The 20,608-nt window shown below is 41.3% G+C and overlaps 1 protein-coding gene across 15 annotated transcripts in view; it reads right to left on the bottom strand.

Annotated features, from left to right (window-relative positions):
- FREM1 (FRAS1 related extracellular matrix 1) overlaps positions 1-20,608 on the bottom strand; it is a 166,124-nt gene that overhangs the window by 31,461 nt on the left and 114,055 nt on the right. For 10 of the 15 annotated variants that reach the window (XM_058695311.1, XM_058695309.1, XM_058695306.1 and 7 more), the window contains 3 exons: positions 15,666-16,080; positions 9,434-9,635; positions 8,564-8,708 (listed from right to left, as the gene is read on the bottom strand). In XM_058695311.1, coding sequence (XP_058551294.1) covers positions 8,564-8,708; positions 9,434-9,635; positions 15,666-16,080 — 762 coding nt within the window. Of the gene's footprint in view, positions 1-497; positions 602-8,563; positions 8,709-9,433; positions 9,636-15,665; positions 16,131-20,608 lie in introns of those variants that run through there. The other 5 variants (XR_009251695.1, XM_058695315.1, XM_058695316.1 and 2 more) reach the window with 5 other exon arrangements.

Here is a 20,608-nt window from a genome sequence, read left to right as displayed (position 1 = left end):
GAAGGAAAGGACAGAAAGATGAAACAGGAAGGAAAGAAAAGCAATGGGAATGAGTGAAATAGATAAATACAATGAATTTCAGCTAAGTCTCAATAAGGTTTAAATGAGTTTCAACGTCCACTCTTCAGAGAATCCATCTACTGCTAATACGAACCACGACAAGCAAAAATTCATCAATGTCACTCTGCAGACCCAGGCGACCTCAAAGCCTAAAGCTAAATGCAATTTTGATTGCTGATCTAGATCCATAAAGGGACCACAAAGAGTGCTGTTCAGCTTCAATGCACGAAGGGCTTTGGCGTTTGGGAAAGTGTGCACATTTCCCTGATGCACGATTAGAAAGTTGCATACTGCTTACAGGATAACGTTGTCATCACACACTGTTCTAGTTTTATTTTCCTCACTATAAATAATAAAGACCCATTGAAAAGCCATGAAATGTAAGCCACACTATATGCCTTCCAGAAAAATATTTAAATCACAAAGCACATGCATACCTACAGGATATGTGCAACACATGTTTTGAATGTGTTTGGTTTTTGCAGTACTGACTTTGAAGATCTTTCTATTGCTGAGACTTGCTTAAATTCTACACAAACACCTAAAAGAAAAGAGATGCAGTCAATTGCTTAGGAATTCTCCCTGTGAGAAGCCACATAGCTGTATGCTGGGCATCATGTAGATAACCAGATGCAGGAGCCCACGAGAGAAATTTGGAAAGCTCTGGATGTGTAGGTGTTATGTAGACAAGAGTTGGGTCAGATCTTCACATTTTAACGATCCCTCCCTTCTCCTATTGCCATTGAGCAAAGCTCAATCTAAGGTCAGAAATGAAGTTTATGGACACACTTTATGTGAGACCATATGGCAATCATTTCAAGTCAGTTAGCAAGAAGTGAGAATTCCTTAATTCCCTAGGCCATGGTTTCTCAACTTGGAGACCACTGACATTGGGACCTGATAGTAACTGAGGTTGTTCTGTGCATTATACGATGGTTAGAATCATCCCTGACCTCTGCCTGCTAGATGCAGTCACATCGGCCCCTCCAATCAAAACTGTTTCCAGAAATTTCCAAATGTCCCTTAGGGGTAAATCATCCTCAGTTGAGAAACACTCCCCTGAGTGATTGTGGAGTACTGATCACAATAAGAAATTTGATATAACGTGGAAACTGAATTTGAATTTCCAACAACCACTACTGTGAGTGGAAGACATAGGATGGAACAGTAGTGATTAAATCAGATTATAAGTCATGAGGCTTCTGGTCCCTCTACCGTGCACAACAGGATCTTGAAGTGCAGCATAAGACAGTTGTCTTGCTTTGTTGAGGTTCCCATCTCCATTCTTACGCCTCTTCTTTTGTTTTACTTTGGCACATACCTTAAATTTACATATTGCCTTGTTATATTTTACATACACATATAAGTAGTGATATGGTTATAAATATCTTAACAATGGCCTCTCCAGAGGGAAGAGGGATGTATATGTGTGTGTATGTAGTATAATACTGATTTAAGGATGTATAGGACATAATTTATAAGTAATAGTATTAGATAATAGTATTAGATATACTATACTTTTAATTATAGATCTCACATAGTTGATTCTCAGATAACATTTTTGTTGATTTTTCACCAATTTTCGGTATGAATACCAGAAAAGCCATTTAAGCACCCAAATTTTTTTTTCAGATAGTTAGCATTTTATTTTATTTTTTTTAATGTGAAATTTATTGTCAAATTGGTTTCCATACAACACCCAGTGTTCATCCCAACAGGTGCCCTCCTCAATACCCATCACCCACCCTCCCCTCCCTCCCACCCCCCATCAACCCTCAGTTTAAGAGACTCTTAAAAATTGAGATTAAACACCCAGTTTAAAGTCAATCCATCCCCAAAGTCTGGATCTACGATCCCCCTTATCCTGACCAATTTTCCAAAGTAGTCATTTTCCAAAGTAGTATCATACAGACTATAGTACCTAATTTGTTTAGATATGAAGTATGTGCCTAAGTAAACAGAGGCCTCTGGTTCACTGATACAGTCCCAAGTCCCCTGGAGAATGACCAGAAAATAGTAAGTGCTCAATAGATATTTGTTAAATGAAGGAAGGAATTTTTTTTACCCACTGTTTCCCAGGCCAAGTTGACCACTGAAACCTTTTTTCTCCCCAGCCCTATTAACTGATGTTAAATCATAAAATTTGAAAAAAAAATCTAGGATAGATGATCCTCACATGTTCTTTCTGGCCCTTACTCTGGATTCTTTAGCTATTCTTGTATTTTATAAGTATTGAGAAAGATGGCGTTGATAAAAGAACATTCTATCATAAAGAATGATTGCTTAACACACATCTACGGTATTTCTAAGGTATGTGCATGATTCTCAACATTTGGCAATATCTGGAGACAGCTTTGATTGTCACAACTGGGAAGGGGGTGATGGTGGTGTTTAGTGGGTAGAGACCAAGGATGCTGTAAACATCCTGCAATACACAGGACACCCTGCCTGCCCGCAGCTCTCCCCTAGTCCATGGCAAAGAATTATCTTACCCACATTCTCGATAGTGTTGCAGTAAAGTAAAAATATATGTACATTTTCTGATATTTTATTTTGCGGCTACTTGACTCATTTACATGAAGGAACAATGAACTGCAAGAACCACTTGGGATTAAAACCCCAGTTTGGGATCTGGGACATTAATCTAGGTTAACAAGAGTGTGGGAAAAAGGTACTTAGCTGCTCTATGCCTCAGTTTCCTCACTTCCCAAAGTAAATAATGATGAGTCTGTACTTCAAAGGGGCTAAATGAGCCTTAATGGATACTCATTAAGTATTTTGAGTTTCTCAGTGAAAGGTTTTACAGAAGCGAAAATTGTGAGTAAATTATTCTTACGACTAGCTCTTCATTTATAATCAAGTAGCATATGACTTAAGAAAATTGAAAGGTTAAAAAATATTTTTCCAAGTGTTCTAAGACTTATCAATTCAAAGAGGATGCTATTAATCTCCATAATCTAATGCTATGAACACCTGTGTTTTTGATGCTGTCTTTCTCTCGTGGTAATGGAAAAACGGTGTTTAGCCAGGAGGCAGGATAGTGAGTACCCTAAACCAGTGCTTTGGAGTCAGACACATCTTGCAACCACTTATTAGTGTGTGATTATGGTCAGTTACCCAGTCTCTCTAGGCCTCCATTTGTAATCCGTTTAAAACGAGGAGAATGATACTCCTGTGAAATGATGAAAATTAAAATTCATTAGTATGTATAAAGCACCTGTACACAGTGGGTGCTTAATAAGTGCCATTTTTTTCCCTTCCCTTCCTCTGCGTGTTCTTGGATCTACCGGGAGACAAATACTTTAACTCCTGGCTTGCAGGTATAATGTGAAATCTTTACCTAGCACATAGTTTCAACCTCTTCCCCTGCAAGGTGTTTCATAAAAGTTGCTAAAACGTTGCAGGGTGCGCCTGTTAGAAATTCTTTTTCGGTTTGATCTCTTTGTCCTTTCTCTTTTGAAGCCAAGAATGAATAAGGGTAGCCAGACGGAGAAGAATCCATCCTTGGAATCATGCAGCAGCTGGAGAAGCAGCCCAGAGTTATGCAGAACTTCAGCCTGGGTCAACTTTTCTTTTTAAGTTCACTTTTTTTTCCCCCCCAGTGGGCACATGAAAGAGGTCAATGTAGAAGATGTGTTAAGAAACTGCCTCGGTCAGAAGTTGGCTGCACCTGTGGGCTGCAAAGGTGTTTTGAGGAACAGAGCGAGACCTTGTTAGCTGAGCTTGGGAGCTCTGCAGACCATCCTGAGATTGGGGCAGGGCTAGAAGACAGGTATGACGTGTGAGTCATGCCAAGGCACGAGCCGATGAGATGGGCACTCACTTTGAGGTCGTGAGGTCAGGGTTCACTTTCAGCTCTGCCGCTCATTCATTTAGCGACTTGTGGCCAATTACTTAAATGCGTGGAGCCTAATTTCCTTATCACCCTCAGAGGACTGTATTTTGCAGATTAAATTAGACAACATATGGGAAAGCACCTAGCACTGTGCCTGAAATTTAGGCACTTAGCCAAATCGAAATCTTTATGCAAATTTCCATGGGTTTTAGTGTGATGAAATAATTGCTATTTACGATAAAATGTCTCCCAAATGTATCCCATGCAAAATTTGTTCCGTGAGCTATTCTGGGGTGGGGTGGTGGTAGTTCTATAGTCAAATCAAGTGGAGATATGCTGTATAATATTTCCCTGGCTCGGAAACTCCCACTCCATACAAGCATCTCCGCAATTCTAGGTTGTGATGCAGTTAAACAGCATACAAACTAGCTAGCCAGCTAGCCACAACTTGATCAAATCAAGACTTCCTAACGCCTTTTTTTAAATTGCATTTTCACCTTATTTTTTTTAAGTTTGTTTATTTACTTATTTATTTTATTTATTTATTTAGAGCAAGCATCTGCATGCAGGCAGGGGAGGGGCAGAGAGAGAGGGAGGGAAAGAATCCCAAGCAGGCTCCACTCTGTCAGTCCAGAGTCCTATGTGGGGCTCCATGCCGAGCTGATCCCAAAAACCATGAGATCGTGACCTGAGCTGAAACCGAGTCAGGCGCTTAACTGCCTGAGCCACCCAGGCGCCCCATCCTAACACCTTTTCTAATGGAATATCTCATGACCCTTCATTATTGACATTCTATAGAAATGTTGCAATAGCAAAAAACTTACTAGCAGTCAAGATCCTGAACAATCCCACTGAACATGGGTCCTTCTTGGTTTTTGTAAAAGAGCCTCCTTTCTGCTCCAGATTGCACCAGTGGTCCCTTTAGCTTTATTACAGAAGGTTTTCACCCCCTCCAAATGCATGGAATATTAATCTATTAATCCTGTCTCAGCCAAACAAGAACACGAAATTACACAAGACTTCGCTTAGTCATTCATAAGCATATTGACTGTTTACTTTGTGAATCATGATACTTCTTCAAACAATCAATCTTGTACTCACATGAATGAACAACAGCAATCACCACCGCAAGTCACATTTGTCAAGGACTTGAAAGATGCAAGATGCTCTCACACGCTTTATCTCATTTGTTTCTCTAAATAAATCGTGGTATTGGCCCTCGTTTGACAGACGAGATAACTAAGGCTTGCACGATCACCTAGGTCAATGGCATAGCCAAAGCTCAAGCCCTGTTGTTTTGTTCTTTGGCTCTAAGTGTGGTGCCTTATTGTTTGCTATCTGTATCACAATTCCCATTGGGTTGGACATGGACTGCACATTAATATTGATAACTGTAATTTATTTAAAAAAAAAAAAAGCTAAAACTTAAAGTCCTTAACGAGTAAGTATTACTTCCTTCTTGTTGCCTGGGTGGCCAATGACTAGAGAGAAAGAAGGAAGACAAATCTGCTGCTCCTTTCCTTTCCCAATAGGCCAGTTTAGCAGACTTGTTAAGAGCGGGCAAGAAGTGGGGCGCCTGGATGGCTCAGGCGGTTAAGCGTCTGACCTCGGCTCAGGTGATGATCTTGGGGTTCATGAGTTCACGCCCCACATCAGGCTCTGTGCTGACAGCTCGGAGCCTGGAGCCTGCTTCCGGTTCTGTGTCCCCTTCTCTCTCTGCCCCTCCCCTGCCTGCTTCTGTCTTTCAAAAATGAGTAAATGTTAAAAAAAAAAAAAAAAAATTAAAGAGTGGGCCAGAAGTTCTTTAGTACGATGAAGGAAACCATGGACTCTAGAGCATCCTTCCTGGGTCTGAATCCCAGCTCCTTCACCAGTTACGTGAGCTTTGAAAAGTCACCTCCCATCAACGCGCTTTAGTTTTCACACCTGTTGATTCTGGATTATGATGGTACCTCATAGGTGGTTGTGACATTAAAATGAAGAGTAAGGGAATAGAGCAGAAAACAACTGTATTGCAAATGCCTATAACATCCATTGTACATGTAACTATGTTCTTGCAGGCTGCTTTGGAAAGACAGATAACTACTCGCAAAATTGTTGCTTACTGGAATAATATGCTTCTTGTTCCAAAAACATCTACTTCCAAATGAGGTAAGGGACAGCTATACCATCCACAAATTATGAACATAAATTCTGAGTAATTTCTACCCTCCCCTACCACTCTAAAGAAAGCAATGTGATATGTGTCAGAAGCAAATCAAAATTACTTCTGGGTTCACCCTTGGTAGGCACATTTTATATCATCTGGTTCCACTGGTTCCCATCATTTCAAGCTGAAATAGAAATATCTTCAGCAAGGTACATGAGAACATATCACAGAAGCAGGAATCTATCTAAAATAGCCTCGATTAAGATTATAAATTCTTCTGTGATTCTCCTCTGAATTTGAGAATTATTTTAAAACACAAATCATCTTCAAAAGCAATGTCCTTAGTAACCTTGAGGAATGAAAAGGGCGCGTAGTTGAAACAATATCAATCTAGCACCACTTTGGGAGAAAAAAAATCGTCAGCCATGCTATGCTAACAGGTGGAGGAATAGGGGTCAGCATTCGGTCAACAGCAAGTCTGATCAATACTCCTGTTCTTTAGTCATACTATTAAAAAGCAGGCATGGGGAGCTTGGGTGGCTCAGTCGGTTAAGCGTCCGACTTCGGCTCAGGTCACGATCTCACGGTATGTGAGTTCGAGCCCCGCATCGGGCTCTGTGCTGACTGCTCAGAGCCTGGAGCCTGTTTCAGATTCTGTGTCTCCCTCTCTTTCTGACCCTCCCCCGTTCATGCTCTGTCTCTCTCTGTCTCAAAAATAAATGTTTTAAAAAAAAAAAAGGAAAAAAAAAGCAGGCAGGGCGCTGGGGTGGCCTGAGTTGAAGCCCCACTTGAGCTCTGTGCCAACAGCTCAGAGCCTGGAGCCTGCTTCGGATTCTGTGTCTCTCTCTGTCTCTGCCCCTCCCCCACCCCTCAAAAATAAACATTAAAAGATAATAATAATAAATTTTTAAAAAGTGTGTGCTTTAAAAAATAAAAAAAATAAAAATAAAATAAAAAGCAAATATAGGAGCCCCTGGCTGACTCAGCCAGAAGAACGTGCGACTCTTGATCTCAGGGTCTTGAGTTTAAGCTCCATGTTGGGTGTATGGAGTACTTAAGTAAATAAATATTTTTTTTTTAAATAAAAGCAAATGTAATCAATTTATTAATGATTTTGGAACAGGGTTTGGTTTTTTTTTTTCATTTTCTTGAGAATTGGAAGACATTTGTCTGAAATTGCAATTAGGTAATATATTTTCTATAAGGATGGTAATGCCAAGGAATTGTTTCTTTCAGACAAGATCAGTTTAATGGGTGGTGGTCATCCATTTGAAGTTTATAACCTCATGATTATATTTTCATGTCAGGGCCCAGGTTTTCCTTCTTCATGCGTATTTCCCAGCTTCTGCTACTGTGAACCTGGCATATAATAGCCACTCAATAAAAATCTGGGAAGGTTATAAATCTGGGCAGGTACTTTATATCAGGGCCAGGGCCATGCAGGTGGGACTCTGGGAATGAATTTTGTAAAGGGAATGCGTTTTTCTAACAATGACTATAGAGACCTCTGCTGGCAACAATTGGAACTACAATCCAGGGTCAGAAAAAGTAAGAATGGAAACCAGAGAGGCGAATTTGTTTTCTTTCTCTGTCTATATTCTGACATAAAAAGCCCATAAGGGGGCTGTACCAGCTTATGACATGTAGTTTGATTAGATGGCAGCAAATACAGAAACTAGGATAAATAAGCAACTTTTCTATAAGGTGACTGGGAAGAGTGTCAAAATTCGAAAGAAAAACACAGCACAAGGAGAATTGGACTATAAATAACCTTTCTGTGATTTTCTGCTAGCTGGTAAGCTATTCAAGGTCTACACTCAAGAGAAGTTTAGAACAGGGGCCCCGTCAGAAATATTACAATAGTCATTCATCTTGTAATTGTGAGGATTTGTTACTCTGATGGTTGTACATTCTGTACGTTTCTAAGCGTCACTACTTGTCTATTCTCCCCTTTACGCTGTCTTCATCTTACCTGCGATAGGTTTATTAGCTTAAAGATGCAGTCACAAGTAATCATTTGGATTTTTCGTTTCTTTGGAAGGGAAGAGACGTTTTGCTAACACTTCCTGACTACCCCATTCTTCCTGCTGTAAGTATTTTAGAAGACTCTGGTTACTAACGCAGTCCTAGAGTGACCTCTTGCTGCACAATTTGTACATGAGCCTGCAAACTCAGTCCTGAATGTCAGTGAATTGTCAAGACAGAAACTTCTGTGTGTGTGTGTGTGTGTGTGTGTGTGTGTGTGTGTAGGTAGAAGTGTAAGCATTTACATGAGTCACATGAATGAGCCAGCACTATATAACTTAAATTTCTAATATTCTCATATTCTATAAGACTACTGGCTTTCCTATTATCACCCATGAGAAAGAAAATTCTTTCTCCAAAATAAATTCTGTGGGCTTCTAAAATGGCCTGTCCATTGATCTTCATATTTTGTTTGAAGAAGAATATTTCACATTCATAATCAGATACATTCTGGACATTATATACAGGACCACTGAACAAGCAAAATAATTTACATTTGAGGAGCGGCAGAGTTCCCTGTGGGGTCCATGATTTGAAATTCCAGGATATCTGAATTAACTTCCAAAGATGGGTTTAGGATGTAAAGAATGGTCTTACTGTTTAAGTCCTTTTGGGTAAATTTCTCGTGGATAAATTCACCTATAAAAAAGAAATGAATACATTTCACAGGGATTCAAACAAAACGTTAAATGAAAGTTGATAAATTGTATGCCCATTTTAAGCACAGCTTTAAAAACAGCCAAAGTATACATTTTTAAAGAAATGAACATTACGGCAAGTATCTTAAAACTCATATGCAATAAAATTATATTAGGCTTTAAATTTTACTTTGGCTCAGAAATATTGTCTGAAAGAAAATACAAAAAATAGGGGAGAGTAGGAAGATACAGCAATAAAATCTCAAATTCTGTGCCATTATTTTTAGTGACACATTTTGATCATTGTCTTCATGAAGCAAAATAATATACAATCCTGGAGAAACCATCCTACCCCCTCCCAATTGTATTTCTTTGTTTCATGAACTGATATCATTTAGAACTCCTGATTAAAAAAAATTACTCACAAATATGAATTTGGTCCTGACACTCTGTGTTCCTCTGACTATATTCCAATCTGGCTGATATAAAGAATTATAAACAATAAACAGCTGCGTATCAGCACTTGGTTCCCCCACTCAAGATGAATTTAGGGAAGCTCAGCCTCAAACCCTTTTAGCACCGATATTGATTTACAAACTGCATCTATCAGTAAGCCCCTGGGGAGTGTTTACCAAATGGGCCGACACTTAATTAAATTACTCTCTCGCATTGCCAGCTACTGGGTATTTTAAGATGAGCGATTACAAGGATCAAGGAAGGCAGTACCGGTTGTTGTGTCCTCCAGATGTCCATGTTGGGGGCCTCGTAGAATTTTAAAGATGATCAGATCGTCATCAGTGTCAGGGTCTGTTGCCTTCAACACATGGGAAGTGAGGTAAATCCCATAACAGCCATTTTTCAGGAGCCCCACTTGAGAAGGGAAGTGCAAGTGTGTGATATGGGGGGCTGTTTTGTCCAACTGGTCAACCTGGATAGTCAATAATTACATACGCTTTTAGACAAAGGTTTCTCATCTCCAAGCAACATAGGATCTTAATAGTCAACAATGATAATCTACCCCAAATTTCAGATTATTTATCCTCCTCATTTGTTCATTTCTGCTAAAGGCTGGCTTGTTCACAATATCCTCAGTAAATATCATAGTGCCTGGAGCAGAGGCTAACTTTCCATTATAAACTTTGACTCAGCTTTGTGAATTGTCCATTGTCTGACTCTCCTATTAGGACATAAGCTCCCTGACGGTAGGACGTTATGTCTCCACCCGTACCCGCACCCCCTGCATTCCCTGCACCTGGCACAGTGCCTGAACCATGACAGCAGCTCAAGGAATATTTGTTGACTGAATACATGAAAATTGACCCAAGAATTGTATTGCAAACATAAAGTTAGCTCCACAGGAGGAATTTTGAATTTTCCAGCGCTTGGTGATATACAGAAATAAGGTTATAAAGATACACATAAGGATATGCATCACGAATGCACTGAATATTTTTGGGGGGCACATCTTTGTTCAAATGGCAAAAAATGTGGTGTGAAAACTAGAAATACTGAGTGAGAAAAAAATGAAAGGTGATTGTTATTATTAATGTTTTTTTATTTTTGAGAGAGACACACAGAGTGTGAGCAGGGGAGGGTCAGAGAGAGGGAGACACAGAATCTGAAGCAGGCTCCAGACTCTGAGCTGTCAGCACAGAGCCCGACGCAGGGCTTGAACTCATGAACTGTGACACCGTGACCTGAGCCAAAGCCAGACGCTTAACTGACTGAGCCACGCAGGCACTCTGAAAGGTGCTTATTTATAGGCATTTGCATATTTGTTCCACTGAGGATGAGAACCAGGCAACTGAACAGGTAGACTCCATTTGGGAAGATAGTGAAGGGGCAATGACCTACGAGTGAAAGAGGCGGATAGGTTCAAACACTCCTTCAGGTATGGAATGAAGCTCGGACCCTCTTGCAAACGACTGTTGTAGGTTAGGGAAGGAGCAAGTTCGAAGCAATTAGCACAGTTCACCACTGATGCCAAACAACAGGTACAGGAACACCATCTCCTAGCCAGTGAATTATCAACTTCACTTACCCAAAAAGGATACTATTGTAAATCTTGGTTCACCCTAGCAAAGTAAAGAATAAATGCCGTGACAAGACTCTATTTTGTGTTCGGTATGATATACTTAAGCTATCATTCAGCTATTTTAAAAAACAAAGGTAGAAGGAACTGATAATAAGCAATTTCCACAACTTAGTGTCAACTGGTAAACAAACAAAAAACCAGTAAGTTGCAGAATAAGAGATGACTGTAATACATTTTTGTTCACGTATATGCTCATACAGACATAGACAAAATTCGGTAAGCATTTACTTGTACAAACCTGTTTTAAACATTTTTTTTAATTTTTTTTCACGTTTATTTATTTTTGAGACAGAGAGAGACAGAGCATGAACGGGGGAGGGACAGAGAGAGAGGGAGACACAGAATCGGAAGCAGGCTCCAGCTCTGAGCCATCAGCCCAGAGCCCGACGCGGGGCTCAAACTCACGGACCGCGAGATCGTGACCTGAGCTGAAGTCGGACGCTTAACCGACTGAGCCACCCAGGCACCCCAAAACATTTTTTTTTAATTGGGTGGGGGAAATACCATGCTTCATGGTGTATTTCTACATGGAGTTTTGTAACAATCAAGTATTTTTTTTCCTCTCAGGTTGGCCAGGTTTTTTTTTTTTTTATTAACAAAAATAATCAGGGGCACCGGGGTAGCTCAGTTGGTTAAGCCTCCGACTTCAGCTCAGGTCGTGATGTCACAGTTTGTGGGTTTGAGCCCCAGGTCGGGCTCTGTGCTGGCACCTTCAGAGAGCTGGAGTCTGCTTCGGATTCTGTGTCTTTGTCTCTCTCTGCTCCTCCCCCGTTCCCACTCTGTCTCTGTCTCTCTCTGTCTCTCTCTCAAAAATAAACATCAAACATTTTTCAAAAAATAATCATACATCATGTTGGTAACCTAGGGAAACAGTCATTTTTGTATTTTGCGGGTAGCGGTGCAAATTAGTGAAAATGTTCTGTAGAGAAATTTGGCATATGTATATATTAAAAACGTACATATACTTTGATCCAAAACTTTCACTTTCTTGAGTATGTCCTGTAGAAATGATTAGATTTATACAAAAATGTGTGTATATATTCACTAAAATATAATTTTTAGTAGCAATTTTGAAAATCCACAAAATAGAAGTCCAACAGAAGATTTATAAACCATCTCTTCCTGTCACTGAGTGCTATTCAACCTTTAAAAATTATGTTTTCGAGAAAGATCTAATAACATTAGGAAATTTTTGTAACATAAGGAAGAGTGGAAACAGGCAATATGCTTGACAGGAAATACAGTATCCTTCAGAGAAAAAGTGCACAAGCGGGGGAGGGGCAGAGGGAGAGAGAAAGAGTCCCAAGCAGGCTCCCCGCTCAGCATGGAGCCTGATGCAGGGCTCCATCCCATGACCCTGGGATCACGACCTGAGCGGAAATCAAGAGTCAGACACTCAACTGACTGAGCCACCCAGGTGCCTCATAAAATTAGTTATCTTTGAGTGGTATGATTGTGAAGGATTTTTTTTTGTCCCTTTCTGCAGCTCATGAATTCTTTATAATAAACAATTACTTTATAAACAAAAAAAGCAACAACAATTTCCAAAAGTTACAGTCATTCCCTTCTCCTAAAAAGTGCGGACAACAACCTCAGAGTTATGCACTTGGGTGGGAGGTAGGCGGGTCAAATCATGATCATGGCCTTTTGGGGGGGAGAAAGTCCTATAACGAGGATGGCCAGTGGAAGGGACGGTCAATGGCAGAGAAGGAAAAGTAAAAATACTTGAAGCCATGTAAGAAATCCTCAACATTATAACCAGCTGAGTGTAGATATGGTTTTTTTTAAAATATATTTTCTGTAAAAATGGAAGTGTTACAAAAGGAATAAATGCCTGTTGTGATCATTTGTTTTAAAAAAATATATTAATATTTGGGGAGCCTGGGTGGCTCAGTTGGTCAAGCGTCCGATTCTAGATTTTGGCTCAGGTCATCGTCTCACGGTTGTGAGTCTGAGCCCCACAATGGGCTCCACGTTGGCAGTGTGGAACCTGCTTGGTATTCTCTCTCCCTCTCTCTGTCCCCCCCACCCAGCTCTCTCTGTCTCTTTCAAAGTAAATAAATAACCTTAACAAAATACACATTAATATTTAAGCTCTGGGGGGCACCTCAGAGATTCATTCAGTTGAGTGTCCAACACTTGATTTTGGCTCAGGTCATGATCTCACAGTAGGGAGATTGAGCCCTGCGTCAGGCTTCAAGCTGAGTGTAGAACCTTCTTGAGATTCTCTCTCTCCTTCTGCCCCTCTCCCCAACTCACACTTTCTCAAATAAAAAAAAAAAAAAAGTAATCTCTGGTTACATGGTTCCTATTGTGTATTGGGTCCTACTTGCCCTAATCTCATTAAACTTCTGGTTTCTTCAAAAACAGGTCTTCTGGCTTAGCATACTAGAAGTATTTTAAAATATTGGAGCCCAAGACATTTTTTTTTTAAAGAAAAGAAGGCCACTCACTTCCTAAACTGCTTGACCCCTCTGCTCAGAAAGACCAGAACATTCGGGAGAATTATGGGAGAAATTTGAGGCTTTCCTTGTCTACACATAATAGTATTTTTTGGCAAAGAAAACCTTGTCCTTTGGATGAAAAAGAACCTTCACAGCGTATATCCAACATTTTCCTATCAGTAAATTCTGCAACTTTCAAGAGATCACCCTCTTATAATAACCATGTTCTGTAAGATGATGATGTTGTTGGGACTGGACTGATTTAAATACTGATACCTTTTCTAAATTCTACTCCCTATTCCTTCTCTACTCTGGGGGTAGGAAGGAACTCTGAGGCCTGTACTTAGAATGTATAACTCCTACAAATATGCAGCCAAATAGACCCGGAAAAGTAATACTGATTGGACAGCACAATGACATTCCTCTACCTAGTGCGGGGAGTCAGGAGTCAGGGGTCAGGAAAATATATATTAATAGACTGGAGAGTGGGATGAGACAAATAACAATTAAAACATATCATTTAAAAAAAAAAACCCATAATGTCACTACATACAAAGTACTTCTTTCATGCTGTGTCAATGATATCAGTACCTTCTCTCTTCTCCCAGTGCATCATAATTTCAGGACATTTTCTGGACCTCCCTAGAGACAAAGACTTATCCAGCGACCACTCCACATCATCATGTTTCACCACCTTTCTACTCAAATCCCACCTTAGATAGAGACTGCGATGGTTAATTTTATACAACAAGGTTGCTAGCTACGATGCTCATTTGGTCAAACAGCAGGCGAGATGTTGCCGTGAAGGTATTTTTTAGTTGTGGTTGACATTTCAGTCTGTTGACTTTGAGTAAAGCAGATTACCCGCCATAGTGGGGTAGGACTTATCCAATCTGGTGAAGACCGAAAGAGACAAGACTGAGGTCCCCTAGATACGAAGCAATTCTGCCTCCAGACTGCCTTTGGGATGGAGACAACAACATCAATTCCTGATGAAGTGTCCATCCTCCCGGCCTGCCTTGCAGATTTTGGACATGTCAGACCCCACAATTGTGAGCCAATTTCCAAAAACAAATCTTTTTCTCTTTCTTTTTTCCCTCCTTTTCTCTATATAATACATCCTGTCTGCGCTATTTCTCTGGAAAATCCTGACCAACACAGGGACTAAAGAGCAAGGGAAAATTATTATTTTGCATAATCAGAAGGTTTCCTGAAGTAACACACAGATTTAGCTTTCTTACAGTGGGTGGAAGTGTGTAGAACAGGATAAACTACATCCCAAGAGAGTGGATTCAAGGGTTTAAGAAACAGAACATGCCTGATGTGTTTTGAGTAAAAAAAGAAAAACACATGATGCCCTCCCAAAATCATCCTGATAGGCAACATAAATGTGGCAGAGTAGTGCCAGAGAAAGGACACAGAATTTGGGATCAGAAAGACTAGAGGTCCTCATTTGGTTTCGATCAAGGTATTTAACTTGTGAATTTCCGAGCACCTATTAAATGGAAACGATAAAATTGCCCCTTTCATGAGAAGGAAATGAGATTTACGTAAAGTGGGCCTGCCCTACAGTTAACACTCCAGAACTTGTAACTGCTGCAATTATGTCTCTCATCATCATTTCATGTGTCCTATTGATGCTGCCTTGTATGTTTTCATATCTTTAATCGAAAACCGTTAAAATGCCAGCAGCTGATGTGGACCAATAAGCATCACCGTAATAGTACAGTTAGATATTACAACACTAGTTACAAGATATTGAGTATCTAATATATTTCAGGCAATATACTAGCGCCTTGGATACCACGATGCTGTAAGGCATGGTTTTCAAAGAAGAAAGGCTGAGTTCGAAGAGTTAAACGACTCTCGTAAGGTCACACGGCTAATAAATGGCAAATAGAAATTCCAACCCAGTCAAGTCTGACTCCAAAGCCCATGTTTCCTGCTCCTTTCTGTCCTACCACGGACTCTTGGTCATTAGCTGGCATGCGGGGACCACATCTGTCTTGTCCGTATTAATACGCCTGGTGCCTTGCTTAGTGCCTGGCATGCTGTAAACACACTGCACGGTACACAGGTGAATAAAAGAAGGAAGGGAAGGGGGCGCCTGGGTGGTTTGATCGGTTAAGCGTCCGACTTCGGCTCAGGTCATGATCCCACGGTCCGTGAGTTCGAGCCCCGCGTCGGGCTTTGTGCTGACAGCTCAGAGCCTGGAGCCTGTTTCAGATTCTGTGTCTCCCTCTCTCTCTGCCCTCCCCTCTTCATGCTCTGTCTCTCTCTGTCTCAAAAATAAATAAACGTTAAAAAAAATTCAAAACAAAAAAAAAAAAAAAAAGAAGGAAGGGAAGGAGGAAATAATTCGTCCCAAAGTTGTTTTCTCTACACCTGTGGCAATGAACAGGGGATTTGTCATACTTGCCTGGATGGTGAATGTAACAGGTTCTTGTCCCACTCTCCCATCCACAACAAAGCCTTGGTTTGTCCTATCTGTGGCCACAAAAGTAAAGCAGTCAACCTGGGAGTCCCCTCCCAAGTGCCTGTAGGCCACATTCCTGCTGTCCACGTCCTGCTGAGTGAAGTTGTGCCGAAGCAACATTGTCCCCCGCAGGTAAAGCTGGCCATGTTGTGGGAGCCGGACCAACACGAAGGTGAGGTTCTCCGCTGGGGTGTCAGGGTCGGTCAGCTGGAGGAGGTCAGGGGAAAGCAGGCCTGTGGCCCCCTCGGCCAGCCTCAGCCCCCTGTTCCTGGTCACCACGGGTAAGGCTCTGTCCACAGTCTCCAGTGTGATCTCAAACACCCCCTGTTTGGTCTGCAGCCCATTGCTGACAATGAATCTGGCAAAGAGAGGCAAGGCAGCCTTCAGCATGGGATCTCATGTCACCATCTACCGGAATGAAATGATAACAATTCACACCTTTACTCAAGGACATGTTCTGTCGGGGCTCAAATGAAAACTCAAGGGCAGATCTTTCAGAAGGATGCCGTTTTAGCCATTAAACCAGTCACTAGGTAACACATAAACTACGTACATACTACATCCAAACGTATTCTCTCAACAATGTCGGTGGCAGGGGCACCTGGGTGGCTCAGTTAGTTAAACATCTGACTCTTGATTTTGGCTCAGGTCGTGATCTCACAGTTTCTCAGATGGATCCCTGGGTCAGGCTCTGTGCTGACAGTGTGGAGCCTGCTTGGGATTCTCTCTCTCCCTCTCTCTCTGCCCATTCCCCACTCACATGTGCTCTCCCTTCCCTCTCTCTCTCAAAATAAACTCAAAAAAAACATTGGTGGCAGACTCATGTGATAGAGTAGGCTAATTCTGCCAATGGTATTCCTCAGACTCATCAGTATTCAGTATAGTCAGTATTTAGTAGAATTCCTTGCCCTACATAGGAATTTCACATACCAGTAGACCCACTGCATGAGTCTGAAGAGTAGACCCATTTTACATATTCATAATTTTGCAACTGTATTTTACTTGTAGGCATTTAATGGGCCAAGCTTTTAAGACTGATAATTGGGGGGCCAATCCAGTGGCCCATTTTGGCTATTTCATTTTATTCATGTATTTTCACGGTAAATTTCTCATGGGCAAGTCACATGACTCAGCTATGAGCGTAACTCCTCTCCCCTTCCTGGGCCTCATCTTCACTCTTCTGTAAACTAAAAGATGGACCGGACGATTGCAAAGGACCATCCCGCTCTAAAATATCATGTGATGTTCTAGTCCCTTACATTTTTTCTTGTGCGCCTACATTTTCCCCTTACAGTATATATGGGAGTTATGCTAGACAAAAATTACCTCCCTGATTTAAAGAAAAACATTTATAGCAGAAAGTAAAGAATGTAGTGGAAGATCGTAAGGCAGGTAGGAGGCAGAGCTGGGATTAGAACCAGGTCGTTGGACCCCACACCTTCTGCTCTTGCAGAGTTTATAATACGGGCCAGTTTAATAGACCACAAAACCAGATTGGTGTACCTGAGTGCCACTGCAGAATGATGAAGAGAAAGCTCAAATGATATCAATTCAAAGTAAGCAAAATCTCTCACATGACCTTGGATGTGTGATACCCTAATGTGCTTTTGATTTTATTGATCACTAAACCACATTCCACCCACCACTGCCAAAGTCAAAATAAAACTAACAGAAGTGATCTTTAGAATGTGTCGATGTGGGGCGCCTGGGTGGTTCAGTTGGTTAAGCGTCCGACTTCGGCTCAGGTCACGATCTCACGGTCTGTGAGTTCAAGGCCCGCGTCGGGCTCTGGGCTGATGGCTCAGAGCCTGGAGCCTGCTTCCGATTCTGTGTCTCCCTCTCTCTCTGCCCCTCCCCTGTTCATGCTCTGTCTCTCTCTGTCTCAAAAATAAATAAACATTAAAAATTGAAAAAAAAAAAAGAATGTGTCGATGTGTAAGTTTGATTTGAAGGGCGACTGAGAGTATCATGAAATTAAGCAAAGCGAACACGCTGTGGCAACTCGAAAATATTAGGAAACCACTACTCTCAAATGTAACTCACAAACGCACCACAGACCCAGGAAATATACTGCGAAATCATCACGGAGTTGTAGCTATCAATTTTTCTCCATGTACCGTGGTTGCTAGAAATATTCACGGAGGAGACACTCTTGCATTCCACGGATGTAAAAATCTCTAAAAAGAATGTTTTAGCAGAATATAACCTTAAGTTATATAAGAATTTTCTTTGGAGGTTTCTTTTTAATGAGAGAAGATATGAGGTTTCCATTTGTTTTACTAATCTGACGAATTTGACTCATAAGTTCTTTATTCTTTGTAAAAATGTGTCTTGTCCTTCAGGGCTGAAGGGTTGATGCTTTGCTTTTTTTTTCCATTATTTTTATTATTTTTTTTTAATATGACATTTAGTGTCAAATTGGTTTCCATACAACACCCAGTGCTCATCCCAACAGGTGCCCTCCTCAATGCCCCTCACCCACCCTCCCCTCCTCCCACCCCCCATCAACCCTCAGTTTATTTTCAGTTTGCTTTGCTTCTGAATAGGAAAGAACCTGAAACCAGGTTGTAGGAGCATAACAGCCTCAGCCTGCCTGAGGCAAAGGGTTCAGCAAAAGGAGCAGCTGGACGAAAAGGAAAAGAAGAGAGGTTTGGCTGAGCACAGATTTTACTCTGAAGGCTAAGCTCAAATTTTGAGCTTTCTAATTATCTAGTTGATAAGCCTGCCTCCCAAGAAAATATGACATGATGCACAGGAAAAGGATCTATTCCTTTTTGCTAAGTGAAATTGCCAAGTGGAATATTACAAATAAAGCAGACCTTTGACATTTCACACACCTCGATTTGCAAAGAATATAACCTGGGCTTTTTTCTCCATAGCATTATTTTTACAGTCTGAATAAAGACCGTAACTTTAGAATTGCAGATTGAGTAAAATTGCCTAGTTTTCCTTAAAATAAAACAAGCAGCTTTTCTTTTGCAAAGCTAAACGTTTGCTAAATGTGTTCTAAGCCAATAGGGCAATGTCACTGCTGGCTCATGAGTGTTTGCAAAATTCCTTATTTTTGAAAAAGCAAACAGAAACGCACCCGGAAAACTATCTGTGTGCTCTTCAGCTTGTACTTTGTAGTCACCTTGACAGTTTCAGATGTCAAGTGATACGCATTTTTAAGATAAAAATCACGATCTGTTTCTCAGGGAAAGCCTTTCTTGGAATTATGCTTTTATTCCACTGTTTACCTGTTACTTTTTCAGGTTTCCTCCCTGGAGCCTATCATCTGACTCCAAGCAAGGTGGCCGTAATTCCCTCTGGGCCTCCAATTTGTCTTTTTTCCACTCTCCCCCTCCAGAAATATGTTTCATGCCTCCCATTTCAAATAAAGTGGCTCTCTATTCCCTACCCAATCCCTATCTCAAAAATACACTCTTCTGGGAAGTTTTAAGTCAGCTGTGTATGGTTTAGCACAAATTTAAGCCAAAGGACATGGTTTTTCGTATAAATAGTGGAATTAAAGAATTTGTGACCCATTAAAAGCACCTTGTCAGAGATGGGTGGAGAAGAAAGGGGAAAGGAGGGGAGAGATGGGGATCAGTAGAAAGGGAGTTCAAAGGGGACTCGAGTGAGTCACAGGGGGGCATTCTGACTTTCCTCCCTGGAGAGTGAATTCTGAAAACACCTCAAAGCTCAGTCTCAGGACAGCCGCAGTTATCTACAAACGCATGACCTGTGTGAGGACACTGACGTTGTCTTGTGGTTCAGGCTGTCCATGTCAGACTCCTCCCTGCCTGATGATGGGGATCTGACCATGTCGGAAATCGGCAGCCTGCCATCAGACAGATGGGAATGACGGCAAGCAAGCCAGGGACCATATAAGAGTAAGAAATATGTTGACCGAGGCCAGTGTTCCCAGCTGGGACACTGAGGCAGCTGTCTGTGCTGACTGAAAGCTAATAAGCCAGTGGTGAAAAGGATGACATTTCTGACCCTGACTGGGTCAAACACATCATGCCACTTTCACGAGTAACAATGCAAACTAGTCATGGGCAGAGAAACGTTGTCAGAGGGAGACAGGGTGAACGGTCATGGTTGGCTTCCCAGTCACAATCAGCCTAGCAGAACAAGGGCAACAAGGTCAGTGCTGTTCATGTCTGCCAAGGTTGACCAGATGATCTTCCAAATGCTCTCCCCCACCCCCCCACCAAAGAAACCTCCCAAATACATTTTCAAGTTTGCAAACAACCGTGCCATGGCTATGATGGCATCCGTCCCAAGGTTAAGAAGCTGGTGATATCAAGGCAGCAGCTCCTTCTGTGGATCCATTTTGTTGAACTTCCTTTATTAGGCCCCCCTGAGAAGAGACGCAGCCAGGATGACCACGGTTCTCGTGAAATTTGGGGAATGGCTCTCCGATTTGTCTGGGGGTGCCTGCCTGGTCTGATTTCACCATTACCAGGGTGCTTTCAGGCTTTCTGCATTTCCTGGCACTAGAGTTGGCTGAAGAATCTGCCATCTGTCATGGCATTTAAAAGATAAAAATGGAATCATAAATAGAGCCAGTTCCGAAGGAGAAAAAAAAAAAAAAAAAAAAAGTCCAGCCAGCATGTCAAAATGGAGGACATTAGCATGTTCTTTTAGTACCCGACTGCCAGCAGCTGAAGTCAGCTTGCTAATCACTTGGTGTCATCTGTCCTAACATGTGCTGCCATATCTTTCTTCCAGGCCAGCAGCACCAAACAATGCAGGAGAAATTTATGATTCACAAAATACTTTTGCAGAAGGTAAAACCTGACCATTAAACTCCCCCATTTCATTAATCCTGCCGTATCTTCCATTAAAAAGAGAAGGGGGAAAGGAAAAATCCTCTGCCGCAGAATTTCCCTCTTCTA

Source organism: Neofelis nebulosa, chromosome 12, assembly GCF_028018385.1.
Source record: "Neofelis nebulosa isolate mNeoNeb1 chromosome 12, mNeoNeb1.pri, whole genome shotgun sequence".
Lineage (NCBI taxonomy): Eukaryota > Metazoa > Chordata > Mammalia > Carnivora > Felidae > Neofelis > Neofelis nebulosa.
This window is presented reverse-complemented; position numbering and strand designations above follow the sequence as displayed.